The 14,728-nt window shown below is 33.3% G+C and overlaps 1 protein-coding gene across 1 annotated transcript in view; it reads left to right on the top strand.

Annotated features, from left to right (window-relative positions):
- LOC134684253 (uncharacterized) overlaps positions 1 to 14,728 on the top strand; it is a 52,713-nt gene that overhangs the window by 16,692 nt on the left and 21,293 nt on the right. Inside the window, exons 3-4 of the mRNA XM_063543514.1 lie at positions 6 to 43; positions 2,099 to 2,413. Coding sequence (XP_063399584.1) covers positions 6 to 43; positions 2,099 to 2,413 — 353 coding nt within the window. The remainder of the gene's footprint in view (positions 1 to 5; positions 44 to 2,098; positions 2,414 to 14,728) is intronic.

Here is a 14,728-nt window from a genome sequence, read left to right as displayed (position 1 = left end):
TTAAGGACGTTAGAAGCTAGTTATGATGTTGGATTGTTTAAAGGTAAGACAGTTTCAATAAAAAAACATTATTTTAGTTACTGTTTTTGTTTTTGTTGTTGTATTTTATTATTATAAGAGGCATTTTATTCATAGGAGACAATGTCGGAGAAAAACAAATAGTATCTCCTCCCCTCAAACACAGTTTGTAAACACAATAAAAAAAAAATGAAGACCAAATAGCACGAACCCATCTAACAACTTAAGCGATCTCAAGTGCTCCGAAATGATTAAACTACTATGTTTTAAATCATCATCTGTTCAAACAAGTAAAAACAATATACAAGTTTTACATATTTCATTCACCCTGGCATGCACGTATGTATAATACGAAATAATGTTCGACATAAATACAAACGACTGTGAATTTTTTCAAATCAATGTCACTTATTTTTAATATTTGATTTTTTTTTAAATGAATACAAAGAAATTCCATAAAATGATAAAAATGATATTTAATACTAAAATAGGCCGTGTTTACACCAAACACTATGAACTGTAATACCGTTTACTATTAATTTCATGTAAAGAACACTGGTTTCAATTTTGTTCTCATCTGCACATCGGTTTTAATTGTCTGTACAGGTACATGAAAATTGTACGCGCCAGTAAACAACATATCAAATTTGAATCAGCAGATATTTCCAAATTCGTTAGAGGTTCCTCAGACCTTATGCTGTTTCTCACCTGGGATTACTACTTTCATCATAAAAGTACAGTGCTGACTTTAACAAGTGTGTCTTTTTATCAGTAAATACAGATTTAAAAAACAATTCAAACGTTTTCATTAAGCAGTAATCACATATTCACGATTTTTACTGCCGTCCTTGCCAGAACCATTACCGATTAAAGTTTGTCAAAAGTCTGTATCGCATTTCACATGGCTTTGTCTGGACTCCGTATTCTTTTCTTTAATTGTCGGGACTCTGACGTGGGTATCATTGCCAAATGTCTTATTAATAACAGGACTATTTCGGAACGGTTTCGACAAAGACGGTTCGCATTCGGCAAGGTGTGGATGTAATCTGGACTCAATCATCTAGCTTGACCGCTTGGCCGACCTCTACAGATCATTCCCGATCCGTAGAAATCTGTAACGAACAGATACGACTTCGTTAAGACAATTCAAGAAGATTCCAGATCAATGTTGATAGTTATTCGACTTTTTAACTTTTCGTGTATTAATGCCATCTGATCTAACGGAAGCCATAATCGGCACTATGTGAACGCCGCATTAGATGCTATTTCTTGGTCTTGACATAAAGCCTCTGTCCAAGTTTAAAAAAATCTTTAAAGGTTAACAAGTCTATCATGTAAAACAGAATAATTACCAGACTGTCTGTAAATGTTAAATGTATAAAACTAAGTCGCTCTAAAAAACTAATAATGAGAAAATATATTTTTAAAGACTTGTTTCAAATCATTAAAATTTCTGCCAAATTTTCATGAAACTCTTTGAAGGTTTGACTGATGTATAACAAACCTTAACCCAGACTGTTTGTGTGTGTTTACTGTAAAAAAAATTAGTCCATTTATCAGTAAATTACGCAAAAAACAAAATAGCTATTTTTTTATACTTGGTTCTGGATACAGTCTTTTAGTCATTAACAAGCTTCTGTCCAAAAGAGTAGGTTCAGTAAGACCCCTTTTTGGCCCAAAAATATAGCAGTTTTACAAATTGTTAAAATGTGAATTGTTAGTTATTTATTGGAAAGTAGAATGCTTCTGCTACATAGATATGGGCTGTTTTTGACAAAACAATGCACATATATCGGGAACTAGCATCATTAACACATGACAAAGTACTGAAATCTTCACAATTTTTACATTTTGTTAAATTTTTGACGGATTCCTTCTTAAATGAAAGTGGCCGCATTTGTGTTCATTCTTATTATTGAATTCATTCATTTATTGAAAACACGTCTAACACATCACGATGTATTGTACATCCCAGTAATAGTTCAGTTCCTGTCGTGTGTAGACACTTTAAATTCACACCTTCAATGTAATTTGATATACTCACTCATGAAGATATATGTAGATTAACATTATGTTTTAGGTGACTGCAAAGATGGCATTTACAACATATTGAACGACATTATATTTCATACAGATTTTGATCCGAGCATCGTTGACCACCTTATTTCTAGTTGCGTTTTGACCATTGACGATGGAGAAGATATTATGCAAGCCAATACGAGAATTGAAAAGAATAGCATACTTTATGACATATTATTTGAAAGACCATACAATTTTTTAGCGCCACTTCAGCAAGCAGCAATAGACGTCAAAAACACAGAAATACAGTCGATATTGGAGAAAAACGGCTTTGTAGAACAGGAAATAAATTTTCCACCTGTCAAATACTCAGATGGTAGGTAAAAAGTTTTATATTCAAGGCAAACTCAGTAAATATTTGAATTTGTGCGAGGTTATTATTACTTTCTGCTTTTTCTGAAAGATGCGCCATCAGGAAACTAAAAAAAAAAGGAAAGCCAAAGATGTATATTAAATACTTTTATCCGAGGTAAGCTTTTTGAGCAAATTGGACACAAACAAAATCCATCTTAGATCTACTTTGCCGGATGAAGTTCGGATCTTAGTTTCTGAAACCGCGCTGAAGTAAGGTAGCACTCCACAGTTAGGTGTGTAGTTTCGCATTTTGGCCCCTGTGGATTTTTTAAATATGAGAGCTAGTGTGCAATAAAATTCATTTTTGGATAGCTGAGTATTAAAATAGCCTTTGTATTGGGTTTATATGAACATCAAGGTTATGTAATGTATGTAATATAGGATGTTTTCTGTATGACAGTCCGTATTTGCATGTCCATACCATACATTGGTCCGGCAATTATTATAATGTTTTTTCCAACTTTTTATCGCACGAACTTTGTGATTGGATTTTACGAAAAAATGAGGCGAAAGACACCCATTTTTTATTTGATCATTAGGAAGATTTAAGAAAACAGTTTCTAAAAAGGTATGTATCACTCAAAGGCATTGAAATTCTAGTTTGATCCAAATTTTGGGGGGATATATGACATGTTCACCCCCCTTTTTGCAATATTTTATGGTAAATAAATGCTGAATGTTGCCATGGATACACATAAAAGGAATTAATTTTCACCCTTTTAACTTTGGAAAATTGAATCTATGGAAGATACTGATTACATACATATGCACATGTACAACACAAACAGTTAGGTTAATGTATTAGAAATCCAGGAATAGGAGATGATGAAACATTTTGGGCTCATTTTTAATTTTATTTTCTAACTGTGGAGTGCTACCTAAGTCCCAGTCCCACTAGACCACGATCGCACCACGCTCACCGCGATCTAAAATAAATTCAGATCGTGTGGAGGTAGCGGTATGAGCGGCATGAACACGTAAATTTAATTGCTTCCACGATGCTACTACGGTCTCATACCGCTTCTACAACGACCCCGCTACGATAATACCACGTTGTCATCGCGCTTATTCTGCGACCTCACTACAATAATCAAAGCTCTTTTTACGCTCTTCACGTTATCACTACGACCATATCACGAGTTATCCGAATGCAACACGATCTTACCACGCTTCTACTGCGATTATAACACGTTCTTACCACGATTATACTACGTTCATATAGCAATCTTTCTACGTTCTCAAAAATAACATCAACATTGTGTTTCATATCAATACAGTTCTATTCCTTCTGTTTCTGATTTATACGTAGATTTCTCGGAATCAATACAGTCATGCCATCAAAAGGAGTAGGTCCAATAAGACCCCTTTTTGGCCCCAAAATATAGCAGTTTTACAAAATTGTTAAAATGATAACTTTTAGTTATTTATTGGAAAGGAGAATGCTTCTGCTGCATAAATATGCGCGGTTTTTGACAATGCAATGCTCATATATCGGGAACTAGCATCTTAAAGTCATGATAAATTACTGAAATCTTCACAATTTTTGCATTTTGGTAAGATTTTAGACGGTTTCCGTCTTAAATAAAAGTGGCCACGTTTGTGTTCATTCTCAATAATGATTTGCAAGTTGTATTTGATGATACTTCATAAAATATATAAAGGTTGAGGATCAACACGAATGCGGTCGCTTTCATATTTGACAAAAAAACAATCTGAAAAGTGACATTTTTTGGCATATTTGATAGATTTTTCATATTTAAGCTGGAATCGGAGCGGTTTAATGACTTAATCAGTTAAAATCTTTCACATAAACTAATTGAATCCACTGAAATAGACACTTTAGTGTTAAAAAAGTGTCCAAAATGTTTCGTCAAATGAACTTGAATTTTGATGCCAATATCGGTCCTTACCGGACCTACTCCTTTACTAGAACACGCAATCGTGAGCAAAGTAACGAATCCTGATCAAGCAGAGATGTCGGACCGACCAACCTAACCAAAATTACAACCTATTGCTGGTCCATAAAGCTCAAATGACGATATTTTAGTGAACGATAGCAGATGTGTGTCAATAGATATAGGAAGATGTGGTATGAGCCCAAATGAGACAACTCTCCATCCAGGTAACAACCTACATGTATGAAAGTAACCCATTATAGGCCAATGTACGGCCCTCAACACGGAGCCTTTGCTCATTTCGAACAGCAAGCTATAAAGGGCCCAAACAAAAACTACTAGCGTTAAACCATTTAAACGGGAAACCAACGGTCTAATCTATATAAAAAAAGGCATGGTTGAGCCAATAGAGCAAATGGATAATAACATACAGACACACAAAATCTAGGGAGCTTTTTTATATATTTTATGTGAAAATGACAATAACAAGATTGTCGTAGTATGAACGTAGTCAGGTCGTAATAAGAGCGTGATGAGGACGACAAGGGCGTGCAAGAATCGTTCTACGGTCGTAGACAGAGTGATATTGTCGTAGTAGAAGCGTAGTTGGGTCGTGGTGAGAACGTGATGGTCGTAGTGATGTCATAACGTCGCTGTGAGATCGTAGCGTAGTCTCTTCGAATAGAATCACGCTTTTGCTACGCTCTCGCTACGATGGTACAGCGACCTTTGCGACCTTACTACGATCTAAGTGCACTCTCACCACGCTTCTACTACGACCTGACTTCGCCACGACCGCACCACGATTGTTTTGAACATGTTCCAAGTTGGCCATGCTCTTAGTGATCTTAAAGAACTTATCACGACCGTGACACAACCTTACTGCGATAACCAAGATCGTACAACGATCATCAAAATTTTCATTTTTTTCACAGATCGTAGTGCGATCGTGGCCTAGTGGGACTGCGGTAGTACGTCCATTATTCATAGTTCTTTATTCAAAATTCAATAAGGAATAATGAAATAGTTCACTATTCACTATTCAATGTTAAAAATTAATAATGAATAATGAAATAGTTTAATAAGTGAAAATAGTAAAATAGTGAAATAAAAACAAATGACTGTGACACTATATAGCTATATCCCGTATTTCTAAATTCGTCAATTTGGTGTTAACTTACACCTTGATCTAACAAATATTTAAATTGATATAAATAAATAGAATAAAAACTCTTTAGATTTGTTATTTTATTTACAAAATTGATCGTTTATATACAAATACAGTGTTAATTTCCACAGTTTAACTCAAGCGTACATTTTAGATAAATAAATTGAATGAAAACTACGGTTCCTAATTTGTGCATTGGGATAAAAAAATCGATATGTATCATTACTGTCTTTTGTTTACAACTCTGTCTTGTATTGTTCTGGTCGTACTATTTCAAATATTCCATTTCATGACTGTATCATGTGTTTCCATAAGTTTACCAGAGTACTATAATATAGTTGGGTTAAAAATTAATGGTAAATCCTAGTTTTTAGTGTTTTAATGTCTTATCTTACCGTTTTAATTTATTGACATAACTGCACAACTCGATTCTCAAATACTGTGAAAGTACTTTTATTCGTGGGGTACCAATTTTCGTGGATTTCGTGGATGACTTTATCCACGAATTTAAGTGTCCAACGAAATAAAACAACCATTGTCCAAATCAAGACATGGAAAGATCCCCATCGGTAGGTTTGACTACAGTAACTGATCAATATGATCTAGAGAATATATTGAATAACGCCAAATCTGAGAATACTTTAAGAGCAGTCACAGAACTACAACCACATGCAGGATTATACCCATTAAATCTTTAATAACCTAAACTGTACAACTTTTGATCTTCAAATTCTCATAAAAAATATTTTTGATCGATGAAAGTTAGATTTCCGAACTTGATATGCAGAGTAACAGTGTTAAGATAATCGTTGCAAAGAATCCTGCTCAAACTTTAGGGTTTAACTTTGCATTGGTGCGAGAGTTTATATTCTTTGTTGAAGTCAAATATAGTGACCTGCAATACAAGTACCTCTCAATTGAGTTTAGTTATATGTCCTGACGAGCTTTCGTTGAGACTGTTGTTTGTATTTTCTACATGGAACATTTGATCAGACTTTTCCTTTTTGACTCCTGACCTACATGTATGCACGTTGAGGGTGTCAACATGTTGCAGTGTGTTCCTAGGTATATTGCCTTGACCTCAAAATATAATTTTCAATTGACCTTGCTTCTGAATATGTGGCATGTAGATGTATTGTCATAAGATGATGAGTCTATTGGCACAATAAACTTCATGTGAGGTTGACCTTTGCCCTCAATATTTTGTTTGAATTAAATGGAGAATTAACTGTATGATTGACACTCGTACCACATCTTCTATATATTAGATATATAGATATATTGTTAGTTTTTTGTACCACAATGACCCTTTTCTCAAAATCCGCTTTGTGGTTTTTTTTGACAACTCAAGGATCTCTTGACAAGACTATGACTTTTTTACTCTTGACCATTGCATATTGGGTGTGCATCTTGGTATAATTACCTTGACATCAAGTCAGGAGTCTCTGGTTTTTGTTAGTCTTGTATGTTTTTAATAGTAAGTTTATTTTATGATATGGAGTTTGAACTGGTACACATTTTGTTAAGTGCCATCTGAAACCCGCCTCTGGACGAGGGGTTTTCTCGCTTTGTTGAAGACCCATTAGTGGCTTTTGACTGTTTTCTGCTCTTTTTACATGGTTACTGTCTTTTATACACATTCCACATTTCCATTCTTAAATTTTAAGAATGTTTGTTTCTGATGAAACTAAATCCTTTAATTTCCGTGAATATCAAGTAAGAACATTTACTGCTTCAGTAGCATCATAGGCTGCCAGTTGTGATAGATAATGCAAAATGTTTCAATCATTTTCTTTAGATTTCATTTTATGAACATGGACATGTAGGTAAAGATAGTCTGCTTTTACATCTTAAAAATTAACACAGAAGGTATACGCATATCAATAAACTGAACTCTAAGAATGCTAAGAACCTTTAAAATACACTTAGACAGAGAGCTCAATCTAGTGAAATACTTTGTTAAGTTGGTCACATTTAACTTGAAATATCACTGTCTGTTACTAAACTGCACCGAGATCCTGAAAAAAATGTGCAAATTAAGTAGCACTCCACAGTTAGAAAATAAAATTAAAAATGAGCCACAAAATGTTTTATCATCTCCTATTCCTGGATTTCTAATACATTAAGTTTACTGTTTGTGTTGTACATGTGCATATGTATGTAAGCAGTATCTTCCATAGATTTGATTTTTCAAAGTTAAAAGGGTGAAAAATAATTCCTTTTATGTGTATCCATGGCAACATTCTGCATTTATTTACCATAAAATATTGCAAAAAGGGGTGGAGGTAAACATGTCACATATCCCCCCAAATTTGGATCAAACTAGAATATCAATGCCTTTGAGTAATACCTTTTTAGAAACTGTTTGCATAGATCTTCCCAATGATCAAATAAAAAATGGGTGTTTTTGCCTCATTTTTTCGTAAAATCTAATCACAAAGTTCGTGCGACAAAAAGTTGGAAAAAAAACATTACAATAATTGCCGGACCAATTTATGGTATGGGCATGCAAATACGGACTGCCATACAGAAAACAGCCTATATTACATGCATTACATAATCTTGATGTTCATATAAACCCAATACGAAGGCTATTTTAGTACTCAGCTATCCAAAAATGAATTTTATTTCACACTAGCTTTCATATTTTAAAAATCCACAGGGGCCAAAATGCGAAACTACACACCTAACTGTGGAGTGCTACCTTAAAGTGAAATTTTTCCCCTCCTGCCTCAATTTGTAGTACATTTTCTATGTTCTACTAGCTGTTACGACTAAAATGGTACCTTAGTTTTTAAAATTGGTTCAGTAATACAGATTTCATGAAGGTTAGCAGTTGATGTTGAAACGCGCCAAAAAGTGATTTAAAAATAAATGCTGGATTATAGTGAAAAATTTCAAGTCTGTCTCATTTTTGGGGTAAAATTCAAAAACTTTTCCCTTTTTGTCTGTTTAAAATCATAAAACTACATTAAAAGAGGAAAAATATACAACTGTTAGGTATTTGAATGCACTTATATGTCAATTTTGCTGTAAATAGCATACCTAACCTTGTTTTAGAAGCTCTCAAGTAGTGTATAAATTTCTAACAGTACTGGCATCATTGAATTTAATAAATACCAAATTATAATACAAAATCTTGCTAAAAATGTTTATTTGACTTATTCGCATTCAAAAATTTAAAGCGATACATTCTGAGGATATCATATAAAGCGCAATATTTGGTTACAAGAGCGAAGCTAATGGAGTACAAATTTAAGACCGCAACATGTCTAAGTGTCAAAATGTGTATATTTGGTTGCTAAGGACAGTAAACAATAAAATAATCATGAATTGCAATCATAGCAGAGTTTTTACCTTCAGAACTAAAACAAGAACATAAAACACTTAAGACTTGTGGTGAAATTTATCTTAAAAATTGCATTTCTGTGCTTTCTGATTTGCCTTATGGTAGCACTCCACAGTTAGAAAATAAAATTAGTAATGAGCCACAAAATGTTTTATCATCTCCTATTCCTGGATTTCTAATAAATTAATCTTACTGTTTGTGTTGTGCATGTGCATATGTATGTAATCAGTATCTTCCATAGATTTGATTTTTCAAAGTTAAAAGGGTGAAAAATAATTCCTTTTATGTGTATCCATGACAACATTCTACATGCATTTACAATAAAATATTGCAAAAAGGGGGGTAAACATGTCACATATCCCTCCAAAATTTGGATCAAACTAGAATTTCAATGCCTTTGAGTGATACCTTTTAAGAAAATGTTTGCATAGATCTTCCTAATGATCAAATAAAAAATGGGTGTCTTTCGCCTCTTTTTTTCGTAAAATCTAATCACAAAGTTCGTGCTATCCAAAAATGAATTTTATTTCACACTAGCTTTCATATTTTTTAAAAATCCACAGAGGCCAAAATGCGAAACTATACACCTAACTGTGGAGTGCTACCTTAAGTCTATCAAAAGAAGAATTTAATGGAAGTAAATAAGCCGATTACTGAAATAAATGTAGAATATGTCTATTAACCACAGATGCCCCTGCTTGTGACAAAAATGAGTAAACTTCCACATATAAATGCAGGATTCGCGTAATTTTGACAGTTTTGTGACCATAAGCATTGTGAATAAGTTTCAAAACATTTAGTTGAGGCCAATTAAGGTGGTACCTAACACTACAGGGAGATAACGCTGTAATATCAGCTTAACGTTTTAATTACGTTGCGTTGTGAAGGCAATATAAAGCTTCTCAATGATCAAAATAAGTGTTTGTCAAACTGCTATATAACCAGTCTAATTTTTCTGACAAAACGCTTGGTTAAAAATTTTTGATTTTTTTATATTTTTGTAAAAGGGTCAAAGTAAATACTTTGTCAAAATTTAATGAAAATTAAACGAGCCAAATTAATTTTAGTGAAAGTGTTGGGTACCACCTTAAAGTTAAAGAACGGAAACAACAGATTAAGCAGTTTTTCTATCTCAAGGCTCCGGGCTGACATTTGTATCATTGGTACTCGTACCACAACTTTTTATATTTAAAAACTCATGAACAATGACGCCATCGGGACCCAATCTCGAACTTAATAGATCTTTTTTTTGGGGTAATGTGAATCGCGTATAAAGGTTTCTTACATTTGATTGATTCAGACTTATTTAAGAGAAAAGAAACGAAAGAGTCAGCACTTCTTATGTTTTAAAGGGACATGATAACTCTTGAACGGTAAAAGTGACACTTAAAAATTTCAAATTTGATTTTGTGTTGAGGTGTGGACCCCGCTTAAATGTTAAACCCCGCCTTATTCGGTATGTATGTACCTGTGGTAAGTCAGGAGCCTGTAATTCAATGGTTGTCGTTTTTTATGTGTTACATACTTGTTTTTCGTTCATTTTTTGTCAAAAAATTTTTCGTTTATTTTCTCGTTTGAATATTGTTTTACAATGTCGTTGTAGTGCCTTTTATAGCTGACTATATGCGGTATTGACTTTGCTCATTGTTGACATCTCTATATGATCTATAGTTGTTAGTGTTTGTGTCAACTGGTCTTTTGTGGAGAGTTCTCATTGGCACTCATGCCACATAAGGTTGAAGGTTGGAATCCCGCTAACATGTTTAACCCCGCCGTATTTTATATGTACGTGCCTATCTTGTTTTTAGTTTTATTTTTTGTACATAAATTAGACCGTTTGATTTCTCATATTAATTAGTTTACACTGTCATGTTGATGCCTTTAATAGCTGACCTTGCGACATGAACCTTGCTCATTGTTGAAGACTGTGTGGTGACCTAGGCTGCATTGTATAGTTGTTAACTTATGTGTTATTTATTCTCTTGCGGAGAGATCTCATTGGCACCCATGCAGCAGCTTCTTTTATATATAGTGTATCGTTTTGTAGTATTTGGTTGAGACAAACGAAAGTTAGGAGAGCGGAACACGTTTTTATGGGACGTACGGGACGGACGGACTAGGGTAACACTTTATGCCCCTAAATCATGGCGCCAACACAGAAGTACTGACTATTGTGCTGGTGATACACATCCCACTAACACTGTCATTAACACATGTACACACAATTTTATTATAAAAATATTCCATCTTAATTTTGATTTCTTTATTCTTGGCCGAATGATTATATGCATGCCCGTCACAATGACTGAATGAGTATCAAATTTGACAAATCTATTGTACATAATCATACATTTTATTATATTTTATAACTTTTTTCCAAATAATTAAAGCTTACCAACTTATTGATCATCACTTTCCCTTATATGTCATATCGTTAGCCATATAAACAACATGTCCTAATTGGGTGGTTTTAAAACTTCTAGTAAAGGCGGAACTAGGGGTGGCCTGCCCCCCCCCCCATTTCGTGGGGATAAATTTGGTTGATTATATGAGGAATTATTGAAGCATGACTTGAGCGGGCCCCCTCTTAGGAAAAGATCTGGATCCGCCACTGTCTAGACATATTTACGTGAATAAGGGATGAGTAAAGGGGAAAAATGAAAAAAATCGACTGTATTTAATAAATAAAAGGATGTTCGATATACTGTATACTTCGGTTTGTTTTAAAAATCTATACAATGCTTTATTTTTATCTAGTTTCATAATCAAAATAATCAAAATGAGAAGATGCATACCTTATAGCTTCCTTTACCGTCTATGCTAAAATGTTTAATGTTATAAAATAATTTTAGCGTCTTTGACCTACTTTTCCTTTTTATTCGGAGACTTGTGGTTATCTTCTGTTATGTTCAACGGGAGCATAAGAATGATCTAGAATAGAACCCAGATGAAACCAAGAAGTTGGGTTGCCTTAACCAAACAACCCGGATGTTGAACCAGTTACCATGGTTTCGAACCAAAGAACCAAGATTCAAAACCAGAAAACCCAGATGGAACCAATGTTTAGAACCAGAGTACCCGGATATAACCTAATTGCATTCGGAATTCTCATGACTTTTTATACCTTCAATGTATTTTCCAAATCATTTATTTATTTAGTATATGTATATATAATTTAGTTTCGGAGGATAAAGTGGATGGTTTTCCTAACTATTTAGCAGAAATTCCTTGGTTCAATGTATGGACGACCTGAATACCAAAACATCTATATATAGAAATTAAAATACTGTACGTCGTCTTTTTCATTTGCACTTGACCTTTGTTATTCTTCGTCCTGTGATTATAATAACAACAAGTCGATTGTGCAGCAATGTCCATTAGAGGTGTTACGGAGGACACAAATGCCAAAATACGCGAGTAATTAAGAAATAGCCAAATTTGAATAATGAAATGGATATTTTGAATAATGGAATGGACTTCTCTGATCCTCCCGCTCCTAATTATAGATATAAATAAGACCTGATTCGAAATCCTATTTAGAGCAGACTTGGGGTAATTGTAATTGTAATCGTTAATCAGCTAAAATTGATTACAATTTTTCAAGTAATCAGTGTAATCATTAATCAGCCAAAAATCTGATTACATGTAATTTAATTTAATCAATTACTTTTCAAAATACCCTGTAATCATAATTACTTTTTTATTACATTCTGATTACAATGTTCAAAATCTAAAATTGTGTTTTTGGTCATTAAATGAACCTCTTTGTTATTCATATTTGATAAATTTTTAACATGCTTTTAAAATGGTTTGGTTTCTTTAAGTATGTCTACTCCAGTAAAAAATAAACTGTTACAGTATTGAAAAGTCATCATTAGCCTAAGCAGAGACATATAATACAATTATATACCTTTTATCTTAGTTAAAGATATTGTACATACATGTATATTCATCATTTTATACTGATCTTCATACAGATGGGTGCAGTCCTAACCTATACAGCAAGTTAACTTGATTACCAGTCATTTGGACTGGTCAAAGTTAACCTGTGACCGAATTTAGGACTGCTCTGACCAGTCCTAGGACCAAAATCTAGTTAACTTGAAAAGCGGACTTGGTCCTAGGACTGTTTTTATGTCTGCCAAAAAGTTAACTTGGAAACAGGTCCGCTATTGATATAAGTTAACTTCGGAACCAGTCCTGTCACAAAGTTAACTTCGGAACCAGTCCTGTCATAAAGTTAACATAAGTTAACTTCGAAACCAGTCCTGCCACAAAGTTAACATAAGTTAACTTTTGCTTTGACAAATCCGATCAAAAGCAGACCTGTTCCCAAGTTAACTTTTGACTGGTCTGCTCAACACTAAGTTAACTTGTAACCAGGACCGCTTTATACGATTTTTTAAAAATATTTTTAATATCTTTGTTTCGTAGTGTCAACATCGAAAATAAAGTAAAATTAATACTTCCGTTTTATAAACAGTATTAAATACAAAATGAATTAGTTGAAATTAAGTACGCATAAAACTTGCTTGTAACACAAATTTATCTGTGATCTGACAATCTATCAATTATAAAAACAATCTTGGTTACAATGATAACGGGCACTAAATATATATATTCCAATGCCTATCAAATTTAACCATATTTGCATTTTATTATGTATATCTTTAGAAAGAAGTATATTTGATGTTAGTTGTATACGTCCTTGTTAGTAATACATCCTTAAACTATGCAGTCACAATCTGCAATAGTTTATTTCATTTACACACATGACTACAAATTTTTGTTCGCATAAATTTCGGGTGCCAGAATGTCCTCCTTTTATTCAAAACATTGATACGTAACAAAATTTCAGTAGTTTTGATATCTCATGCTTAATTGTACATACAAATTATTTGACCACATTGACCAAAACTGACCATATGTGCACATTAATTTGTAAATCTATATACCCGCATAGTAAATCAGCCATATTTTTTATGTCAGGATTCAATGAATAAATACAATGAACAGCAATATTCCAATATAATAAGAACAAATTTTTGTTCACATAAATTTGGGGTGCCAGCATGTCCTCTTTTTACTCAAAATACTGATACGTAACAAATTTTTAGTAGTTTTCATACCTCAAGCTTACTTGTACAACAAAATTATTTGATCGCATTGACCAAAACTGAACATATGTGCACTTTAATTTAAATCTATATACCCGCATAGTAAATCAGCCTTATTTTTTTATGTCAGGATTCAATGAATAAATACAATGAACAGCAATATTCCAATATAATAAGAACAAATTTTTGTTCACATAAATTTGGGGTGCCAGCATGTCCTCTTTTTACTCAAAATACTGATACGTAACAAAATTTCAGTAGTTTTGATACCTCAAGCTTACTTGTACAACAAAATTATTTGATTGCAATGACCAAAACTGACCATATGTGCACTTTAATTTGTAAATCTATATACCAGCATAGTAAATCAGCCATATTTTTTATGTCAGGATTCAATGAATAATACAATGAACAGCAATATTCCAATATAATAAGAACAAATTTTTGTTCACATAAATTTGGGGTGCCAGCTTGTCCTCTTTTTACTCAAAATACTGATACGTAACAAATTTTCAGTAGTTTTCATACCTCAAGCTTACTTGTACAACAAAATTATTTGACCGCATTGACCAAAACTGACCATGTGTGAACTTTAATTTGTAAACCTATATACCCGCATAGTAAATCAGCCATATTTTGTATGTCAGGATTCAATGTATAATACAATGAACAGCAATATTCCAATATAATAAGAACAAATTTTTATACGCATAAATTTAGGGTGCCAGCATGTCCTCTTTTTACTCAA

Source organism: Mytilus trossulus, chromosome 9 (assembly GCF_036588685.1).
Source record: "Mytilus trossulus isolate FHL-02 chromosome 9, PNRI_Mtr1.1.1.hap1, whole genome shotgun sequence".
Classification (NCBI taxonomy): Eukaryota; Metazoa; Mollusca; class Bivalvia; order Mytilida; family Mytilidae; genus Mytilus; species Mytilus trossulus.
The sequence above is the reverse complement of the archived record's forward strand: the minus strand, read 5'-3'. Positions and strand labels throughout refer to the sequence as shown.